Source organism: Haemaphysalis longicornis, unplaced genomic scaffold (genome assembly GCF_048455015.1).
Source record: "Haemaphysalis longicornis isolate Haplotype H1 unplaced genomic scaffold, Haemaphysalis longicornis Haplotype H1 scaffold_6, whole genome shotgun sequence".
In the NCBI taxonomy this organism is placed as follows: domain Eukaryota; kingdom Metazoa; phylum Arthropoda; class Arachnida; order Ixodida; family Ixodidae; genus Haemaphysalis; species Haemaphysalis longicornis.
In genome coordinates this window covers 149,319,695-149,341,758 of record NW_027526407.1, presented here as the reverse complement: position 1 = coordinate 149,341,758, position 22,064 = coordinate 149,319,695, and the positions used below count along the sequence as shown (strand labels likewise).

The window sequence follows — 22,064 nt, the reverse complement described above, 5'->3', positions numbered from 1 at the left end:
GAATTGATAAAAACGACAGTGTCACATTAACTTGTGTGCCTTACTACTTGAGTGATTGTTCCAGCGGTCTTTTTTGCCTGGACGGATATATTTTTGGCAGGGTAATTTGTAAAATTGTCATTCAGTAGGGTCCTTCACTTCGAAGTTTGCCTTGGGAGCTTGTAGGGAGAGCGCACAAAAGAATGGTCAGTTCAGCCACTCTCTTTGCGTCTTCATGTCAAGCACGAAGGTAGAACGTGCATTTTCACAAAGTCCGCGTTTCTTTAGCTGCAAGGAAATTCGCCACAATACATTAGTGCAGAATTTCGTGGTTGTACTGTAGCGAAAGAATCACGTCGAGTACAATTTTTTTTTTACTAGCTTTCACTTATGAGGGAAATCGTTGCATAAGTGGTTTACTGCGTACCCGGTAAAGTGATTTAACATAGATTACGGGATATTTTGTGCCATAATGAATGTTTGAGAACTTTTAGGCATGCTGTTATCAAGCATCTGTAAATGCTGGTGTGTCTCTGGCTACAACATTCGGCAGGCATGATCGGGTGGTGTTATGGTGGAAATTAATATCTGCAATTTAGGTAAAAATAAATGCCGAGAGTGCGAAGTTGTACACGTGATGTAAGCCAAGCCACAATTTTTCTGCACGCATTGTCATTGCCACGATTCGTGCCTTAGGAAACGAATGGCCCGCTCATGACTGAGCAAAGTAGATGAAGCTCCCATAGTAGCTGGGCACGCGTTGAGCTGACTCAAGCGCTCATTTGTGAACGCAAGCGCTCGCTATCATTCAATCGTTCCAATAAGGGCCAACAATCGTTCTCCATGTTCGTTTATGGCTGCAGACGAACGTAAAGGTAACCAACCCACTAGGCTTAATCGGGTGGGCCTTCGTGGACGTGTGTCCACAGCGTATTGTAGAGAGGATTTTCAAAAAGCGGCATGGGGGCTGGGACCACATCACTGCTGACATGCTGGTGGCCGAATGTCTTATCTTTACCATTGTTTTTCCACCTGCGTTGAAGGGGAATCTAGTTTTAAGGACAGTAGTGATATGTAAATTCCATGATAGATGCAAGCCTGGCGCTTCCGGTGTGATGCGGAGCGTTAATTGAACGTGACCTAAGAGATTCCAAAGCAACCTTATTTATGAAAGGAATACCTAGTATTGAGCGAAGAGTACATTTCACAGTAAAAATGTCATTCCGTAGTCCCCCAAGTGCTTTTTCAGCAACAAACAATGCTTTATGCACCGATAAATTCATCACTTTAAGTTGAAATTTTGATTCTCCCGCCAATCGTGTGTTTCGGGGCGTCTTCTGCGATGATGCAAAAAAACAGGTGTTCAAGCGATGCCAGTGCGCCACTAGTCTTTGCAGAGGACTCTGGAGCCTTGTTTACCATCAGGCCTCCCAAATGGTGCTGCGATACGTGCTGACCGTATTTGCACGTGGCTTTTTTTTTTTGTTAGGTTAGAAAGTAATCCTTCCATGAAATGTGGGGTCACATTCGGCAAACAGGGTCACATAAGACAATGCAGCTTACACCAGAAGGCCAGTGTCATCTTGGACAACCCCAAAGCGCCGGACTGCTGTGGAGCTATAACAAGCATAGTGTGGCCAGCACACAACATCAGTATTTATCTAATTTTATAGCCTATTTGAACAAAGTTTGCGTTAAAAGCGGTGTCACTATTATTCTGGGGCAGTCTTTCGAATGAACCAAACTAGCTTTGGCATGTAAAATCCCAAGTTGGATTGGTTTTTGCAAAGCAGAGTAGAACGAATTCTTGCGCTTGACAACCGCTGTGTGTGATAGGCAAGGTTCGCACAGGTCCTTGAAAACCCTTGAATTCAGAAGTGTAAATTTCAAGGCCAGGAAAGTCCTGGAATTTTTTAAAGGGTCCTTGAAAACCCTTGATTTTTCTGGAGAGAACCAGTGACCCTATCTTTTCACAATAATTTTTGTGAAGTGTTTGTCGTGAATTTTAGGTATTAAAAATGTAAAGAAACATTGTAACAATTTAAGTTTCAGTGTATTGTGTGAAATTACGAGTTGTGGATTCTCATTATTACGAGGCAACATTGGAAGCAGCACTCTTCAATTGAATTCATGTCACGATACAATACCGGGAAAGCCGGCTTCTGTTCTCTATCTTCCATGTTCCATCTAGTCTGTGGACGGCTCCATCTGCGTTTGCTTTTACGTGCAAATGGTGGACGTGTACACAGTTCATCCTGCCTTGCAGCAACACTTGCTGAGATAATTTCAGCTGATACTCTTGCTGACAAAGCAGGAGATGCAGGCAACATTAACCAAGTTTTGAAATCAAACAACCTCACCAAAACAACAAGAAAAAAGAAAAACCTCTAAATACCAACTATGAAATAAAAAATAAAGCTGGGGGAGCATTCATGAACCCATAGCACCTATCTATATGTGCATTAATGTTCTTAGGTATTGGGCAATAACGAAATTTTGCATTGTGTTGAAAAAGTTATAAATAATCCCAGATAAAAGTTTCCTGGTCGTTGAAAGTCCTTGAAAACCCTTGAATTTTTGCTTTTGAAGCCTGTACGAACCCTGGTGATAGGTGAACCTGCACGATAAATCATTGAGAGAGGCAGAGCTGGGCTGTCATCCAGTGCGCAATTGTGTGATGGGTGAAGGGTGTACAAGTGTGATTAGAGCCCACAGTGGGGCAACAACAGCAGCGCTGCGAGACGCTTGTTTTTGCGACAGCTTGTGCTGTGAGAACGACAGTGATTGCAGTCAGTCTTCAGAAAAAGCCTGGCTCATTATTTGTCCTGGCTGGCATCGTGCGTGTGCTTTTTACGCTTACTACGCTTGCCAGTAGCTAGGAGCACCAGTACAGCCAGCGATGTTCTTTTGAAAGGAGTTTGTTTTAATTAATGAGACGCAACGTGAAGGAAGATGAAATGAGGAACAAAAATACGCAGACTAGGCGTCGACTCACGACAGAACTTATTTCAGAAGCACCTCCTTCATTCTAAACAGAAATATATGCCGCAGTCCCGTTTCTTCAAAAATAACTAGAAGTGTTATCTTCTGGATGATTACACCCTGATTTCATGGTCACTTGTTTGCTTGGTAATCTGAGTGGTGGGCTATTTATTTTGGCCCTGAATGATACCAACTGTTGCCTCACACATTTTTTTATTTTTTTTGTTCTGCAACCCAAAATGCCCTATTCTTTACCCCCCCCCTCCCACTAATACATCATGTTCAAGCTACCAGGGCAACCAGCTTTGTTTGCAAAACTGCAGGTGTGTTTGTATTATTGCTGTTTTATGCAGCACGAGTGCTAGAAAAAAACGTGGTCCACACATAGCTAACATGCCTTCTGCATGTTCTGCTATCCGTATTGTGTGAAATTTTGCGTACGTCTGCTCCTACTGCGGCATCCCAAAATACACAGGCGGATTAAGTCGCTGCAGTCGCGGTTGTCATTTGCAGCGCATTTTTTACTCGTTTTACTATGTTGTATGCATTAGTAAAGCAGCCATAACTAGTAGCATTGACATAAAAAATGGCACACATTTTTGTCACTGAGTGAGTTCGCATCAACACACTAGTGAGGTGTAAGCTTGTGCAAGTTGGCGGTTCATTCTTGCCTACAGGGTGAGGAAAAGGTACAAGTGAAGATGGTGACCAAATTAAAAGGACATCTTTTATTTGCTTCAGACATCAAAAACAATGGACCGTCGATGAGGTCAGCGTGAGCCATCATTTAAAGTTCTGTTGGGTGATATTTCATTCTGAGATAACGTGCGAGGCCATGCACTTTTGGTGCGATGCAGAACGTTGTTGATTAAATGCGTTGATATGCTGTGCCCCGCACCGAAACCAACCTACCAACAAAGCCACCCTTATTTAAGGAAATAATGTGTAGAATTGAGCTCCAAGTACATTTTGTGCAAAGAAAGAAAAAAACGCAGTTCTTGCAAAAGAATTTGGTATTAGTACCCAGGCCATTCGTGCCAAACTCCACGATTCTACTACCAGTCTACAAAAGCCTTTAGCAGCTTCTCAAAACAGTAGAATGAGTGTTTCGGTAGAGGGGGATTTTTGGGTGAAAGTTTCACGGGGAAGACCGTTTAAATAGTCCCAACGTGGGGGATGGCGGATGGGGGGTGACGACGGGTGGTGACACTGCCCTCCCTTCATGCAGGTCCTCTCGGGCGACACTGTGGTGATCCGAGGGCAGCCCCGGGGCGGTCCTCCACCGGAGAAGACCATCTACCTGTCCAACATCACAGCCCCCAAGCTGGCCAAGAGGCCCACTGAGCAGGTGGCTGAGACCAAGGACGAGGTGAGGATGAGGCGGCTGGCGAGGCGGGCTTTGTATGGAGTTGAGTACTCGTCGGAGCTGTGTGGCGTAGGTCGATGTTTGGGCGAATAGTCTGTGCTGACTGTCTCGCATGTTTGTGTGTGGCCATGTCCACTTTTTCGGTGCTCTGTCACTTCGTCAGATCCCCATTGAGGTCTTTTTTGTGCGGAGCTGAAAAGCAGGGAGAGCTTGGAGGAGGGAAGTTGTGTATATCATGTTTGAGCTGCTTTTGGTTACATGCACAGTAAACTGTTGTTGTAAAGGAAGGCTTAGTTTAAGTATTGTTGTACTGGAAGTGTTCCATGGTACCCACCGCAGTGGTTGAGAGCAAATAATGCCAGCTTTTAACAAAGTATCGATGATATAATTTCTTCATTCTAGCGAGGGTTTTGTGCATCTTCGAAAGTTCATTGGGGGTGAGGGGAAGGGTGGTTTTTGAAAAATCGTGTTGCACAAAGTTGAGGAAAGGCACTGATGAGCGGAAGTTTCTGAAATCTGTCAAATTATATGGGAAAACCACCGGAAGGTAAGCCTTTAATCAGGAGGGGTCGAAACAGTGTATGTTGTGCTGTGATAAAGACGGCAGAGAGCAGACTGAGGCACTGCGAACGTTGCGGCGCACTGTTGTGGGTCTGTCTGTATTTGAGTTGTGGTGGTAACGAATGAAAATGTTGCGGAAACGGCTTCTGTGGGCCGCGAAGGCTTATGTGGTTCTGGTTGTGGGTATTCAAGGTGCGAATTCAACGCTTCCCCTCGCAGTGTGTCGGGCGTAAGGGAGCCAAGAATAGAAAATGCAGACTTGCCTCATTTGAGGGACTCGTTCGTCTTGATAAGTGACGTCAGTTTTGTTGCAAACTTCAAACAAGTAATGGAGGTATTAAAGAAAACAGATAGAGCAGTGGGGGCTCCCCATCCACTTTTGGGCAATTTCTTTACATCGTCACAGGGTCTTGTACGTGCGGTTGGCAGCTGCTGACGTGAGCCACCACCAAGAAACACTACTGGGCGAGGGTAGCGGGGCCTCTAGCTTTCTTTGATTGTTCGGTTGAATTCTACACGCAGTTAACGTGATGATGACTGTTTCTAATGCTGGCTCATAATACGTTGCTCCAGCCCGCACTGCGTCACTGCACCGCGAGCTTCTCAATATTTCCAGAATATTTTTCTGTTAGGGAAGACGTGGCCGGAATGAAGCTGAGTGAGCCACCAGAGGCTGGGGGTTCTTTCAAACTGAACAAAATTGGGGTGGCCGAAGGGACTTCATTCGATGCTTGCTCAGAGACGTGTGCGAATGGACAGTGACGTTGTTGGCCCCCCCCCCCGATGCAGCCCTTTGCCTGGGAGGCCCGCGAGTTCCTGCGGCAAAAGCTGGTGGGCCAGGAGGTCGTCTTCTCGGTCGAGTACAGCGCCAACGACCGGGACTACGTCACCCTCTACCTCGGCAAAGGTGGGCAGGGCTGTTTTCTCTTTAAGGCGACCGTGTCTCTTAAAATGCACAAAGTGAGCGTAGTCTTTGTTGGCCGCCATGTAGATTGAGAGCAAATAAGAGCAGGTTTGGGCTCGCCGGAGATTTGAACCTGGGGTGTAAGAGCAGGAGGAAAGTGCGCTAACCACGGCTCTTGCGCGCCTCAATCGACGCCAGTCCGCACTGCCTGCTGGAGTAATTCGCACGAAAAGACAAAAAAAAAAAAAAAAAAGAAAGCGACGGAAGAGGTGCAAATGTCTTTTTGTTTTATAATTACTAGTTTTTGCTTTCAAATAACTTAACCCTTTGAGGGTCAAGTTTTCTCGCCAAATGCGACCCCCCCCCCCAGGGTCGATTTTTGTTATTGGTGATTTAAATTCTTGGGATGAATCTATTTCCAGAAAAATTATAATTTTTTAGGGTGACCATAAAGGGACAAAAAAAATTGTTTGTGTTGTTACGTACACGCGGTTTGTCTATTGTGAATAAAAACTTGAGAGTAACAAGCCGGCACCTTTTGAGTGAATCGAAATCAGGTAGACATCAGTTTCGCGGGCGCAAAAAGCGGGAAGCGCCCGGAGGACGATACGAAAACCAGCCGCTGCACCCACACGCGCGCGCGGCCGGATGCGCGAGCGATGGACGGCGCACCGCTCCTAAAAAAATACAAAAAAAGGAGTAAAGAGCCTCATCAGTTTTGCAGGCGCCCTTGGTCTGTGGCAGGCGCAAGAAGCGAGGGGCCTTAGGTGGGCGATACCCAGCGCGCCCCCTCATTACCAGATGCGCAAGTGATAGCCGGCGCGCCACTGAAGTAAATCATACAAAAAGTGAAAAAAAAAGAACCATCGGCGCAAGAAAATAATTTGGCGTAGTATTTTCGCAGTGTGGCAGCACATGCCAAGCGAGAGAAGTTGGCGAATAAAAATACAAGCGATGACGTACATATATTTTATTGACCATTTTGAAGGGGTTTGCAAGGACATATATGTACATCCGTGACCCAGAAGGGGTTAAAGCTTCAGAGGAATGTTTACTTGACCTACTGCAGGGGCAGTGCAGAGAGGGGCAACGTAACAGTGGGCCGCCTTTGCAAGTTAACTGCGAGTGCAAGCGTCACTTGGAATGGGCGCTGTAGCAGGAGACGGATGAAATGCCACAGAGCGCCACTGGGGCAAAAAGGTGACGATGAAGCAGTGCGGTGCAGTGTAGGCTGGTAAATTAAGAGTGGGAACCTGGGTTTGAATGGTGCGCCAGTCAAGCCCCCCGTGCTGGTATCATCAGTGCTAGTATCGCTGCCAAGCTGGTTGGTTGTACAGTCAAGCTTTGCCTGAACCAAGTTCACCTGGCTTGGCATTTCTTCAGGCTCACTAGCAGTGTTGAAGTCTTCCACCACCAAGGTGGCATTGCATCCAGTGTAAATAGGTTTACGTTGAAAGAAACGTTGTAATGTGAAATTTTTTTCTACAAATGGTTTTGCGGGGGGGGGGGGGGGGGGGGGTAGAGGTGTGGCATTTCTTTGATTCAACGTCCACTTTGACATGTAGCCAAGTGGGTATGTTCTTCAAGTAGTGGCTGGTGTACTCATTTCGTGCCATAGCCACAGCTCCAGCCAAAGCTAACGTTCTGTCGCATTTGTGCAATGAACAGGAAATTATACAGTACCACCACAGGACTTGGGATGCCTTATTAAGCATCGGTTGTGTCAATAGCTGAACTGGGTTAATGAGATGCTGCCTTGCAGGGAAAGATTTTGCAGCACTTTTTCCGTGGTGCTAAGATCTAAGGGACCTGGTAGATGCCATTGCGAAGTGAGGACAAATGTTTCCTGATCCTATTTAACAAAGTATATTCAGTTTCTTCTCTACTTCTTAAGCGTGCCATTGAATTTCAGCTTCAGTTTTACTCCGTTCCTGGATGTTCATTCTGTCCAGGTTGGGTGGTAAAGGAAATAGATAGCGCTCATCCTGTTGTCCCCTTTCTTTATCCGTGTCTAATTTGCGCTTTCAATTCCCATTATGCATCACCAACAGGCCCAAACCATGACCCTTTTGAAATAGATGAACTACTTGAATGTTGGGCAGCTTGGTTGTAATCCTTCATTTTTTTTAAGGGGGAAAGAAGGAATTTGGAAGCCTGTTCATTTTGTAATGTCATTCTAAAGTTTTACTGGCAAGGTGGTCGCAATTGGAGATTTAATTTGACCCTAACAGCAGCAGTAGCAGCCTGGTCACATTTGGTGCAATGGGGGAAAAAAAAAAAAAAAACACCAGCCTTGGTTTTCACCTCGTCTTTTGCCACTGACTTTTACCGCAGCTTTGTTTACGTTTCAGAAGTGCTTGTAAATGGTAATTTCTCCTTCTCTCCTGTTTTTGTTTGTTGTCCTGGCTTTTATGGGGCACGTGTCCAGCGTCGTGGCAATACGTTTTTCGGGATGAGCTCATCCTGTTTAGCCAGGGTCCCTGAACAACTCCGTTTATTGACCAGGGTAATTTTCGAACATACAAAGCAGTGCTGCTCTCGGCCGCATTTCTTGCCATTTTTACCGTAGCTCAAGCTGGGTGCAGAGTAGCGTTTTTATTTTTATTCCTCTGCACTTTGACACAAGGTGCTCAGTTGTGCCAGTGTGTTAAGCGTATTCATGGTGACGGAGATGAGAACAAAGCAGACAACACAGGTGCTGTCGTCTGTGTACTGCTGGGGTGTCAAACTTCTATCAGGTTATTAAAACCAGATCACCAAAACTTGGGTTGAAATGTTGGCTGGCCACTGGCGCCACAAGGTTTAATGGGCTGTAAAATTTCTTTCAAGGAAAATTGGGTGACGATTGCGGTACTCCCTGATGCGAAATTTGGGCGCAGCGCCAACTGCGGTCTTCTCGGGGACAGCGCATAGCTGTTGCGTCTCGGGAAGCGATTGCGTCGTCAGTACTCTGGTGTTCATGTTGCCGCCGCTGAGCGTGTCTTGCGTGGCCCCAGCATACCGTCCTCCCACTCGCACTTTTTCCTCGCTTTCCCCCTCCGCTTTCCTGCTTGCTCTATTTTGTCTATCTTTGACGTCCTCTTCATTCGCTTGGTTACGACGAGGCCGACGGTGATGTGCAACCACAGGAGTGGGTGCTTAAGAGCTGCGCTCTAAAAACTAAAGGCGTGTCCTTCAGCCCCACATCCCCCCTTAATTGCACCCCCTTCCCGCCCGTGTCGGGTGGTGGTTGCAGTTGGCTACAGCGCTGTGCTAAACTGGGGTGCGGGCATGACACTCCCGTTGACCCCCTCCTTGTAGGGGTGTGTGTGTGTTGGAGCCAATGGGGGTTGTGTTGGTGTGTGCAGATGCAACCGGGGAGAACGTGGCAGAGTCCCTGGTCTCCGAGGGCCTTGTCGATGTCCGAGCAGGAGGCAAGGGCGAGTGAGTACAGCGTTCTCTCTCTCTCTCTCCTGCTTTGTGTTTGCGTGCGCCACTTGCTGGAGATGGCGTCGGATTGGTGTGGGGTCAGGGTTGTGGAGCACACGACTGGGGTGTCCAGTTGTGGCTTGGCTTGGCCTGTCTCGGGCACCCAGGCAGGGGAGTAGTAGCAAGGAAGGCTGTGCCGGGATGGAAACCCTCAATCGGTGCTGTGTAGACGGTGGTCGCACAAATGGCGTCTGCGCACCCACCCATTGCCACAAACAGTTTTGAGAACTCGGTGAAATGGGAAGGGACGCTGTGTGGTACAAGAATGTGGTCCTCCCCATTTTCACGGTGTTCAAACTTTGCTAGCCTCGAAGGCTCTTGTGAGGGCACCACCAAGGGAGTTGCCAAAGCGTGGCAGTCAAACAGTGAGCGTTGAAAATCTTAATACGTAGTGGTGTGGTTGGAGTTCCTTGTGTCGTTAACCCAAGGGTTGAGTCAAAGACGGCGCATGGCCAGTTCTGGGTTTTCCTTCAGTCATATCGAGAGAGGGGCAAAGTGAGTGCTTTGTGTGGATGATATTAGCAGGAAAAAGAGCTCTTAGATGGCTTGGAGTGCTCAACTGAGGGTCAGTCTTGAGCACTTCGCAGTGCTCAGGTTCCCGACGTTGGGTCGAGCCTTACCCCTTTGGCGTTAAACAACGTTAACAAGTACCCCGACCGTAGGCCTAGCTTCTAGCTTTCACAATGAACGGCTTTATCAAGTACCCCTCATGTGAGGCCTAGATTTGCCCCTTTGGCGTTTAACGACGTTAACAAGTACCCCTGACCATAGGCCTATCTTCTAGCTTCACCCCTTTGACAATTAACGGCTGTATCAAGTGCCCCTGATGTTAGGCCTAGATTTGCCCCTTTGACGTTTGACGACGTTAACGAGTACCCACAGTTGGACGTATAAGTTTACCTTTGCTTGTAAGTCTTAAGCGAAACGTTAGGGGTGTCTAAGGGGTGTTAAGCCAAGCAAGGGTGACAGCAGAAAGAAAAACTGTTTCTGAGAAAACGGAGCTCAAAGCGACTGACAGACAAACTTATCCGGTGCGGTCATTGAAGCGTGGACTTGTGACTTGAGCGTTGCTGCTGCTGGCGCGTGCGTGCAGGGCCCAGCAGCGGCTGCGGGAGCTGCAGGAGGCGGCGCAGGCGGCCGGCCGGGGCAAGCATGGCCCGGACGCGGCCTCGCACGTGCGCGACGTCAAGTGGACCCTGCGGGACAACGAGGACCCCCGGGCGTTCGTCGACCGCCTGGGCAAGCGGCCCGTGCCGGCCGTGGTCGAGCACGTGCGCGACGGCTCCACCGTGCGCGTGCTCCTCCTGCCGGACTTCCACTACATCACCCTCATGCTGTCCGGCATCCGGGTAAGACCTCGTTGCGAGAGGCACTGGAGCTCTTTTGCTTTTACTGTCTGCACTGGTGCGAGCAGGGCAGCATATTTTATTTCTTTATTTACAACATACTGCGGTCTTGAAAAGGCCAAGCCAAAGAGGCACAGAAATTCAGTGGCAGACACGCGTGAGCACGATAGATGATGATGACAACAAGTGTGCACAAAATACAAGACAAGTTAATCACACAGAGATGTCTAGAGGACCTTAAACAAAAGGGTAACACGACCTTCAGAACAACGCAGATGGCTCTAACTCCCCATTACACATTCACAATTACAATAAACAATAAAGGTGCAGCAAAAAAAGAAAAAGAAACTACAGTACAGACAGTATGTTCTCGTTTTTTTTTTTACTAAAATATAGCTTCAGTAGCACTCGTCTGCATCTCTTGGGTGAAAAAAGTGCACCCACTGTTACAAAAGACATTTCGTTATAACAGGCATATGAATGAAAATAGTTTTGGTTGGTTTTCTTGTTCGCCATGTTATAGCACCCTTGGTTACAAGAGACATGTTTCCCATGCTCCTTCAGTGTCTCTTGTGGTGAGGATTTAGTCTAGTACAGGTGTCGTCGTAAGTAAATGAAACAAGGATTTGTGAATATCACAGGAGATTAGTCTTACTGGCTTTCTGGCAGCCAGGCAGTTTACAGAAGAAGAAATTCTGGTAAATTGTTGAGGCCGTATTCCAGTTATATTTGATGGCACCTGTACATACTAGAAGGAACTCTGGCAGTAGTGTGCCGGGTGGGGACGTTCGTTTTGTCTTTGTCGTGGGTCGCCAACAATCTCAAAAGTTGCTTGTGGCCGCAAAAAAGCAACACATTATTGTAAAATATCACCTAAACTTGCCTTGTTCATGGGAAAGGGGGAACTGCAAGAGATGTACTATTTTGTTGATTTTGGCTTCAGGAGCAAAATGAAGCACGTGGCAAGCCAAGCCAAGTATGGGAGGAACGCTTCTGGCTGCTATGGCAGTGCCCACAGCTGCAGGCCATTGTGCCAACAAATTTCCTTCAGTATTTATTAGTGGGGAACTGTATGACTTCTGGAGTGTAGGACTTTCATCTATGACTTGAGGGGCTTGTTGTTGAGGGGCTTTGTTGAGCGAAGCACAGAAAAAGGTCCTGCGGACGTCTTGCTGCTGGCTCCTGAACTGCCCCTGGTGGAAGTGGAGGAAATTTGGTGTGCTAGGAAATTGTGCCATTTTTTGGCTAAGAAGTATCATCAGCTTCATCCACAACTAAGGGGTTCACTATCCGGCAAGAATGTTGGCTTATTGTTTTACTCCAAGGTTTACTCCGTTATAAGGGACGCAATAGTGTTGGCGTGCTTTATGCTGTGACGTTGAAAACGTGCTTGACATTGGTGTTCCAGTGCTTACACTGTAAGGAGTGGTATAGTTGGTGTGGGCTGCGCAGACATTGTGTTGTGGGCGGAAATTCTTGAGTGGTCGCAAACAAAACTACCGCAGATGCCAGTGCAACTTTAGCCGGTAGAACATTGAAGTGAACACGCTGCGCTGCCTAGGGTTACTAGGAGTTGTATGCATCCAACGTGCATGTCTCGTCTTGTCTTGTGTGCTTTTGTGCGAGTAAACCCCAGGCAGTGTAGTGTTTTCACTCTCACAATGCAGTCTTTGTCAAAAGTTTCGAGGCCGTGCCATGAATTGAAAGGCCGCGTTAAACTGTGACCGAATTATTTTATGACAGTTGTGCGTCTGCTACACAACTGTCTTGAGGGCTTTCGAACGCATTGACTCTGTATAGGGTGTAGTACTTTTAAGTGAATAGTCGAATGGCCAGTTGAACTTAAGTAGCGTTGTTCCGTCTTTGTGTTCATCCCCGAGCGTGATCCTTGAAATGGGAAATTGAAAGTTCCTGCGCAGCACAGTTATAACAAAAGTGGTAATTTTGCCATCTTCCAGCATTCTTTCCTGTTTGGGATGTAATCTCTTATTTTGAATTTTCTGTAACACCTGGCGTAGCCCATTTGATAGAGACGGGGGAGATGTCCTCGTAGGTAACCACAACGAGGGGGACAGTGCGTCTTCTTGGTTGTGTGCGAGGTTGCACCCAGGGTGACACCAGTGTCGTCCCGGTGTGCGCAGTGCCCGTCTTCGCGGCCCGGCGAGCCCGACGCGCAGTATGCGGACGAGGCCAAGTACTTCACGGAGTCGCGGCTGCTCCAGCGGGACGTGGAGGTGGTGCTGGAAGGTGCCACCAACCAGAACTTTGTCGGGACCGTGCTGCACCCCAACGGCAACATCGCCGAAAGCCTGCTGCGTGCCGGATTCGCCAAGTGCATCGACTGGAGCCTCGCCTCGGTCACGGGGGGCGCCGACCGGCTGCGCGCCGCCGAGAAGTGCGTCCCTGTCCGCTCCCTTTCCTGCCTTTCGCACGTCTTGTCGGTTGGGAGGGATTGTGAGCCGTGATGGCAGGGCAGAGACGCGTCCCGGGCTTGAGAAACACGAGTGGGAGAAAAAATGACCATTTTTGCATGATTGTAATGGAGTAGAAATTAACGGGGGCGGCCATCTTATACCCCTGTCACATAGGCACTTTCAATCGCGATCGAGCTGAATCTGGATCTGGCGCTGCTACGCCGCAGCTTCAATCGCGGTCGAGCCCAATCCCGCTCTGTCTCAATCCTGGCTTCTCAAGAGCAATGAGGGGAAAGCTGTGACACTCTCATCCCCGCCTATTAGTGGCACAGAAGGTGACAAGTTCAACTAACGCCACAAATTGTATCAAATAACTTCACCGAAATAAGTAAGCAGTAACATTTCTATAGTTCCGTATACCTATGACCGCGCAAAGTTACCAAACACCGGCCGCAAAGTACAGTTTTAGCGCCATCTGGCATACGCGAGTGCAACTGGTGCAACTTCTCGATTGGGCGTCGAGCGCACTTCAAAAGTCCACTGCGCTTTGCTTCAATCCAGATTGAAAGTGCCCGTGTGACAGGGGTATTAGAGCTACTTTTTATTTACTAACCAATTCTAATGAAACTGCAGAGTATTATGGAGTTTTTTGTGCGATTGGATTTTTTGCAAGTTGATAATTCTTTTAGATAAATAATGATTAATTGCCATTATTTTGGGTCACAATTACAAAATAACTGCACCATACAGAATGGCAATTGCCTTGTGGCTTGGCAAACAGATGACTAAAGAATACAACGCTGGAAGCACTTTTTTGATTCAGCTTTTTTGGGTCATTTTACAACACGCTGAAAAGTTGGGTCATTTTACAACACGCTGAAACACTCTGCCAGAAATGGCTCACAGGTGGTGTCGATTGAACGCAGTAATAATTTAACTTGTTTCCAACATTGTATTCTCCACATACTTAGGTATTGGAAGCAAAAACAATTACATTTTTACCTGCTCTGGGTATCGAGATATCCGAGGGTGAAATGCTAACAAGAAGAACTTGGCGCCGATTCTACTGTGCACACGAACTAATGAAACTAACAGATGCCTGAGAATTGCACAAAACATTTTATTGGACATCAACCCGCACACGCTGTATGCAGCCTTTTAAACCCTTCCGTGAACCTTTGAACTTTAAAAACGCTTTTTTTTTCCCCCCCGCAAATCGCAAACACGTGACTCCGGGACGCCTTACGCTTGGGGCGCTGCCTGGGTCTCTTCCATTTCTGCCAAAATGATTACTTCGCATCAACGAAGCCTTCAGTGAGCCATTTCGTTTCGGTTTAGTGTTGGGGGTTGCAGTTTTGGGGTTTTTGAGTTGAGTCCAGTTGTAATGCGCCGGCATTTTCGAATGCCTAGTTTCAATAAGAAAAGGTGCATGTTACAATTATGCAAATGCATACCTGTACAAGTCAAGTTCTGGGCATGTGTAAAGCAGTCGTAAGCATCGGTACTCTTGTTAAAGGGAAGGTGAAGCGGTTTTAGAATTAAAAGAAAAGTTGACTAGCAGCAAGTACACATTGAATAGTTCCCGTGTACGAAATATTTTCGCAATACATGCAATATAAGCGCCGCAATGAGCAAACAAAAGTGGCCCGATGCCCCACCCCCATCTCGCCGCGCGATGCCGGAAGACCGAAGAGCGCGGGCGAAAACCGGCTGAAAAACGTCATACCTGGACTTCCGGCCGGATCGGCCGCCTCGGCCATGCTCTTTTCGCCGTGTTTCCTTGTGAATGATACTTGTCGTTGTTGGGGTTGATAGCACTCATTTGTACAATTTTCGTGTTCAAAAAGTAAGCACGAACGCCAAACGAGGCATACGTTATTATGCCGTATTGCTAAGCAGAATTATGCCACGCCGGGATGCTTGATAACTTACGGAAGCGAAAGCCGAGGTGGCTGTGCTTGATCACAGAGAATATACTACACTACGTTAGATACTTTGTAAACCGCTCCAATACGTTTTTTTTTTTTTTTTTTTTTTTTTTTTTTTTTTTTGATCCGACGGACGTGAATGTTCACATTAGATTCTATATTTAGGAAGGATGGGGAATACTGCTGTACTTTGGCCGGGGATGTTTCGTTCCATTCCAGAAACCAAGTCACATTTGTTCAGGAAATACTTGTTTCGTTAAACGCGTCGGTTTTCTTTCCCTATAGACTCGGGACAGTGTTCAAAAAAACAATTCTTTGGCGAAACTAAAACAAGGGGCCAATCCTGATAGAAGTTCTCTCCCGGCTAAGAGGTAAACAGTATTCCTACAATGTAAAAGAATCAAGACAACCAGATTACTTATTTTGCAAGTATACATGTCACAATAATGTGATGTTTGTCTGGAATTAAAAAAAACACCACTCCCAACCACCACCGTGCCATAATTTGTGTTGACTGCGAGGGCCTAATTTTTTGCCCAAGATTCCGTGTGGCTGCATATTATAACCTGGCAAGTACTTGTTGTCACTGAACCTCAAGTGTGCTGCAGTGATAATCCGTGATATATATAATGATGATACTAAAAAAATAGAAGCGAAGAGTAAATATACGGCCTCTGTCCGACTAGCGCGGTAAATGCTTAAATCTAGAAATGCTGAAACAGGCCAACTGTTCATTATCACAAACGTTTGGTGATTGTTACCTAGAGTAACGTAACTACAACGAAACTGCCTTGTCTGACTGGTCTGTTAATTATAACGAGGTGGCCGTAATATTGTAGCAGAATGCGCAACGCACAAGCGAAAATCAAGCCCTACTATAGCCAATAATGCTGAGCAGGCACTAGTATGCTGCAGTGTTTTCAGAATAAATGCATGTGAAGCAGAAAGACGGCACTCATCGAAGTGCAGCTAGCAATCGCGGAGGCGCCGTAACGCCGCTGCCGAAATGACGCGCGCGTGTGAGTCTGTGTACGCGGATGAGTGGGCGACAACGAATAAAGAAAATGCGGAAGCAGACTCTGCTTGTTGGTTTATGCGTGCACCGACAAGATGTGTCTCGCATATACGTTTACAGCGCATGAACGCTATTTTTTCGCGCAGTGCACGTACGTGCTTTTCGCTGGTGGATTCTTTATAAAACGTCCATTAATCTTCAGCATAAATGGTTTTGTGTATAATAAGAAACAGTTAAGACAGTACCTAATATTAACATAAGGTATAAAATCCCCCTATGCTGGTTGCCTAATTCAAAAATATTTTGATGGAACCCACTAGTCGACGTCACAGTCACTGCTTTGGGGTTCTCTGTCGTGTAAAGCAAATTTAAGCTCCAAGATAATTGAACCAACAGCACGGGAAATTATAAAACAAACTTCCAGTCATGTGCGAAAATTAAACTGCAAGCTAAATTGCCGCAAAGGCAACCGTGCGATCGTTCGCAATGCTTCCGATAACCCACGCGGCCGAAGGGTGTCCTCCTTTGACGTCATGACGGGCGCACCCAATCAGGGGCGTCAAAAGACGAAAAGCGCGCGTCTTTCAAACGGGGCCGCGCTTTTTGCAAGATAAATGCCACTTGGACTCATGTACGATAAATTTCAATGTGACATTCGGAATCAGCGCGCAAGAAACTACATAACTGTTAATCTAACTCAAATTTTTTTGGAAAGCGCTTCAGCTTCCCTTTAAGAGCCTTCACATTTTAATAATGGGAGAGTTTACAACGATATATGAACGTCTTCGTTAGTAAATGTACTGGCGTTGGGATGTAGGCGTGTATGATCTATTGAAGTTCACTGCGTAAAATGTTGCTCTGTCTGGGAATTTCAAATACGTGAAACTTGGGGGGGAATTTGAGAACTGTGGTGGGGCAAACTCCGTGCTTTGTTGAAATGCTCCAAATGAAAACCAACAGCATCGGGTGTCTTGTTCATTGTCATTTGGGCTTTTCCGGTTGCACTCTGGTTGCACTCGTCCGTCTTCCTGTTTGTGGCACTCAGCCGTGACGATGATAAGGGTGCGCGCGAATGAGATGAGCGCGAGACAGGCGGGTGTGTGCCAGAAGAGTTTGTTGCCTGTGGCCCAGCTCTGTCCCTGACCTGCCGCCCTCTTGTTGCCTGTGCCACGCAGGGAGGCCAAGGAGAAGCGCCTGCGCCTCTGGAAGGACTACACGCCCACGGGCATCCCCATCGACGCCAAGGAGCAGCGCTTCGAGGGCAAGGTGCGTCTCCTCCTCCTCCTGCCGGCGTCTCAGCCGAATACCGCGGATGCAGCCAGTGTTCCGGTAGACTGGGAGCAGAGTTGGGGTGGCAGGGCAGCTGGGGGCAGCTTGGCTCTGGTCTGGGCCAGTTGGTACGTCTCCGATGGGAATCGGCTTGAGTAGAAACGAACACAGAGGAAGGGCGAGAGGGCTTCTCCCCCTTCCTGTGCGTTCGTTTTTATTCAAGCTGATTCCCATCGGTGATGGTTGTGACTGAACGCAGCCGATGAGGGCACACTTTGCTGCTGCCGTGCTCTTGAGAAGCGGCAGGGAACAAAGCAAGCCGCCACTGTTACCAAGCAAGCTGCTGTGCCGACTGCACGGGCTTTGGCATGGTGCACACGACGGGCTGTCTACGTTCGTTGTAGCGGACATGGTGGGGAACAGGAGGTTGGGGGGGGGGGGGGGGGGGGGGGGGTCGCAAGAAGAAAGTGGGGAAAGTGCTGATGTGCAGTGGAGACATTACATGATCAGACGGAGATGTAACACTGCAATGGCTTTACTGCTTCCTCAGCTGCCCCGACTTGTGACCGTTAGGTGACTCTTTATTGTTACTCTGTGCAGGTTGTGGTGCAGTGAAGAGACACGGGTTAAAGGGGGCCCTAAATAGGCTTCCAAAGGTTGCCATTCGAACCGCGCAATCGCTAGAGTACCCCTTCACGACAACGTATACCAAATATTACACCTCTGCGTAAAGCAAGGGCCGCACAAACACGAAAAAAAGATTTCACTTTCTCTCCTGGCTCACCAACCATACCTTGCCGCCACACTGCCGCGCTCCGACGCAGTTCTTTCTGGCTCTGACGCGCCTCTATGATGCACGAGATACTGCCCAGTGCGCCGCCGCGAACGCGAACCACAGCGACAGCGCTCACCGTGCAACCGGGATCTGGTGGGCGGAGCATGCGCGTCGAAGGTTAAAAAAAAAGCGCGCGCAGGGCTTAGCGCAGCAAATGACTACACGTACATCAAGGAGGGTGATGGATTGCCCTGTTTCTCTTGGTGGTCTTTCACCGGGTCGATGACGTCATGGCTTCCAGAGTGCTTCGGAGGAGCTACTAGAGGAGGAGAGCCCCAGGCCTTATGGGTGGCCCCTTTTAATGAGCAATAACTCGGCTAATACTTAACGAATTTAAGCAATTTTTACGGGATGACGTTCCTTGGATAGTACTCCAGTGACTGCGCACACAAAATCGTAACATTTGGCAGCAACAACATTGATGTCATGTTCGATGGCACGTGGATGACCAAGGGACGGTCGTAACACATTGGAGTGGTACAGCAAGCCTTCTGCAACTTGTGAAAGCCCCCACTTAAAACTTTAGTGTTGCAAAATCAAAGCTCAGTGTTTTGTCACAGGATTGCCCGAACGTTTCCTGCCATACTGCCATAGGCCAACAAAGCTTGCCTTTCGGCTACTTTTTTTTTTTTCCCCTAAAAGGCTCTTTTCAGGGCCAACAATGTGATGCATTTGCAGGGAACGCACTGCACGGTGTCCCACCCCTGTATCCTGAGCAAAAACCTACACAAAAACTACCTGCGCAAAAACTTCCTGCGCAAAAACCACGACTAAAATAGCCTCACTAAAGAATAAAAAAAAAACGGGGGGCATCTGAAGCAAGTGTCACCCCTACCTCCTCCGCCATACCCAATATTCTGGGTACCAGAGTGCACTGTAATGAATGATGCCAGTTTATGTAGGGCTGTTGCTGTTTTCACAACGCCAGCAATATGCCAACCGATTTGAAGTCTATAAGTTTTGCTGAATTCCTGGTGGTGTACATTACTTGGCCTGTGGTATCTTTGACATTTTTGGAATACAGACAGTTTTGAGAATGGGAAGAACATGTCTTTGTTACAGGGAAATACTGCAGTTACACTACTGACCGTTCATTTCAAAACAGATGGCCAAACTTCAAATGCAGTTTTCTCAGTTTCATGTCTTTGGTCGTTTACCTCAGCCTTACGCAGCTTTTTGAAAACCTCTTTTTGCTCATAAGGTCAATTTTGGTACCAATTTTTTTTTTTTTCAGTACAACCTGAGGTACCTGATGACATTCTTAGTTTTTCTATTTAGGCCATGCATAAGTAATGACTGCCAGTTGTTTTGGTGAGCCAAAATATCGAATATTGCCATCTTTTATACCTGACATATTTTTTTTGGGATGCCATGACTTTAGAGAAAAACGAAGAATGTCATCGGGTATGGAAACTCTATCAATTCATGTAATAAAAAGCTACAAAATGCAGTGCGAAAGTTCATTAATGCTGCGTTAGAAATTCCCTAATTACGGTGTAGATTTTGCATGATAACTTTCGAACTAACAGCAGCAGCTCGAATATAATTGCATATTTGAAATCTACAGAGAAAAATACATTTGCGTGCAAATGTTCATACGTTTCTACTAGGGGTGTGCGAATAGTGAAATTTGATCTCGAATCGAATTCGAATCGAATAGTGTCGAATAGTGGACAAAAATGTCGAATATCGAATACCAAAGCGTTTTTTGGAAGAACAAGTAGGTTGGACACTAATAAACACATGCTCATGTCCTTGAGCTCTAAATAGTAAATACACTAAAAGGAATTGAAGAAATCACAAACTGTCATGTTAAAAATATTACAAATTCTCCAAATCTCCAAGTAGTGAACGTGGTGTTTGCCCATCAAGTGATTCAAGAGCGGGCTTGTCGTGCTTGCCGGCGTCTTGAGCGCGGAGCCGCATTTCTTGCAGATAGCAGAGGACGGACTTGCCTTCTCGAAAAACTTCCAAAGTATACTTCGTTTTTCACCGTGGCTGTTCATGCTGAATGGCACGGCACGCGGACGTTACACAGGAGGAGAATCACGGGCGTGCGACGACCGTGGCGACGACGGCGACAACCGTCAGATTGGCTATGGATAGGCGTCGAGAAAGGGTCTAGGACGGGTGATGATAGTGTGTTACAGCAAGGCCAGAATCACAAAAATTTAACAATACCATAATTATACGCTATTTTGCGGCTGCACAGTCGTGTGATAAAATTAATTAACAAAAGAAAAATGACATTTTACGTCCGAATATCAGGGGGGAAGCGTCAGTGTCATCGCCATCACAAAATGGCGTCGTCGTAGTAATTTGTTTTGTCCCGAGTGGGACGCATCATATTTGTTTCCAATGACCTGAAAACGGCAACGCACCTCATTATTACAAAAACCCGTATGTGAGGAACGTTTTCTGCACGCTAAACACTGCTGTGTCGCTCTTTCCGTGTACGCCAGTGACGCAAAAAAATCGAGGAACTATCCAATTACATGTCGGCAATGACGTCTCTGCGGGCGAAAAGGAGGGATATGTCCAAACCTCAAAGACAACTTTCCTGGCCGAAAACGGGTCGCTGGCAATTGTTTGACCAAAACCTTTCGACGTTAGGGTCAGTAAGGGCCACACTAATCTAGCCGCAACTTTGGCAGCGTTCCGAATATTCGTCACGTCGAATTATTCGAAAGTCCGAATGCTGGGTATTCGAAAGTCGAATTGAATTATTCGGGCAAGAAATATTCGAATCGAATTCGAAAATCGAATATTCGCACACCCCTAGTTTCTACCCATAAATAAAAAAGCTACTTTTAAGACCTTCGTCCCCCCCTAATGTCCTTGCATTTGCTCGTGCGTTCTGCCTCACTGTGGGCATACTTCAAAGGGGAAAGAAAGTCCTTGGTATCTTGCGCACTGAAACTTCGTTGCATTCGGACCTTACCTGCGAGAAAATTGTGGCGCACAAGAGTTGAAATGAAATAATGCTTTGGCGACGTTGAGGGCCCGCGTTGATTTTTACTGGGCTGTCCAGGGGCACCAGCGGCGTGCCTTCAGGTGTGCGTAACATGTCCACGGGCAGTGCCAGACTCTCTCAGATTTTCGCTGGTCAACTTTGATGTAGTTTTCTCGCAGAAAAGCTTCTTCCGTTGGAATAACGCTGCCACATTTGGTTCTGTACAAACACACCGCGAGCATCAGCTCTGTTTTCACTAGGCTTGTGTCACAGGACTTGTCTTTTTAGGGTCTTTGATCAAAAACTTTATTTTTTGTGGTTGTGATGATGAAAATTGGGGGGCATGTGTTGTTTTACATTCTGACTGCAGATATAAAATTTGGTTTTGTCTACGACTGCATTCAAATTTATTCAGACTTTTATATTTCATTTTGGAACAGCTTTTGTAAAACAACTGCCGGAAGACTGGTTACGACTGTTTTGAAGTTTGGGCCTGGAAGGCAAAACTGGTTTTTATGGTTCTCACTTTCCAGGCAATACCGTACAGATAAGATCAGTCCTATGCGTTTGGAATATTAGAGGCTGCTCAGAGCGGCTCTCTAGATCTGAGTTGCCACCCCTCTAGTTTTTACCAGGTTTCGCTCGCAGGCCGCATGATGAAAATGACTGAAAAAAATTTTTTAATGAGGCTCCTGAGAATTTATCAAGGAAGTTGTTTGTCTGTATATCTCTTGCAGTATACGAACAGCCTCGAAATCTCAGGTTAGTTGCTTCAGAAAGTGCTCCGAAATTGACTTTTCTGTGCTCCAAAGTGTCCCAAGAGAGTTTCTTTCTTTTTTTGTTCTCTGAAAATTGCTCCAAATTGTTCGCCTGTGGCGCCACTGCTCCGTGCAGTTTTTCTGCTCTAATGGATTTTTTCCGTTTCTGCCCCCGGGGCCGCCAGGTGGTTGAGGTGATCAACGCAGACGCCCTGGTTGTGAAGGTTGGAGACAAGGAGCACCGCAAGATCTTCCTCTCCAGCATCCGGCCGCCTCGGTGAGAGAG

The 22,064-nt window shown here is 47.0% G+C and overlaps 1 protein-coding gene across 1 annotated transcript in view; it reads left to right on the top strand.

Moving 5' to 3' along the window:
• Positions 1-22,064, top strand: part of Tudor-sn (Staphylococcal nuclease domain-containing protein 1) — a 51,516-nt gene that overhangs the window by 6,128 nt on the left and 23,324 nt on the right. Inside the window, exons 2-8 of the mRNA XM_077672750.1 lie at positions 4,190-4,330; positions 5,678-5,795; positions 9,140-9,215; positions 10,354-10,609; positions 12,748-13,001; positions 17,139-17,229; positions 21,964-22,055. Of these exons, the coding sequence (XP_077528876.1) occupies positions 4,190-4,330; positions 5,678-5,795; positions 9,140-9,215; positions 10,354-10,609; positions 12,748-13,001; positions 17,139-17,229; positions 21,964-22,055 (1,028 nt within the window). The remainder of the gene's footprint in view (positions 1-4,189; positions 4,331-5,677; positions 5,796-9,139; positions 9,216-10,353; positions 10,610-12,747; positions 13,002-17,138; positions 17,230-21,963; positions 22,056-22,064) is intronic.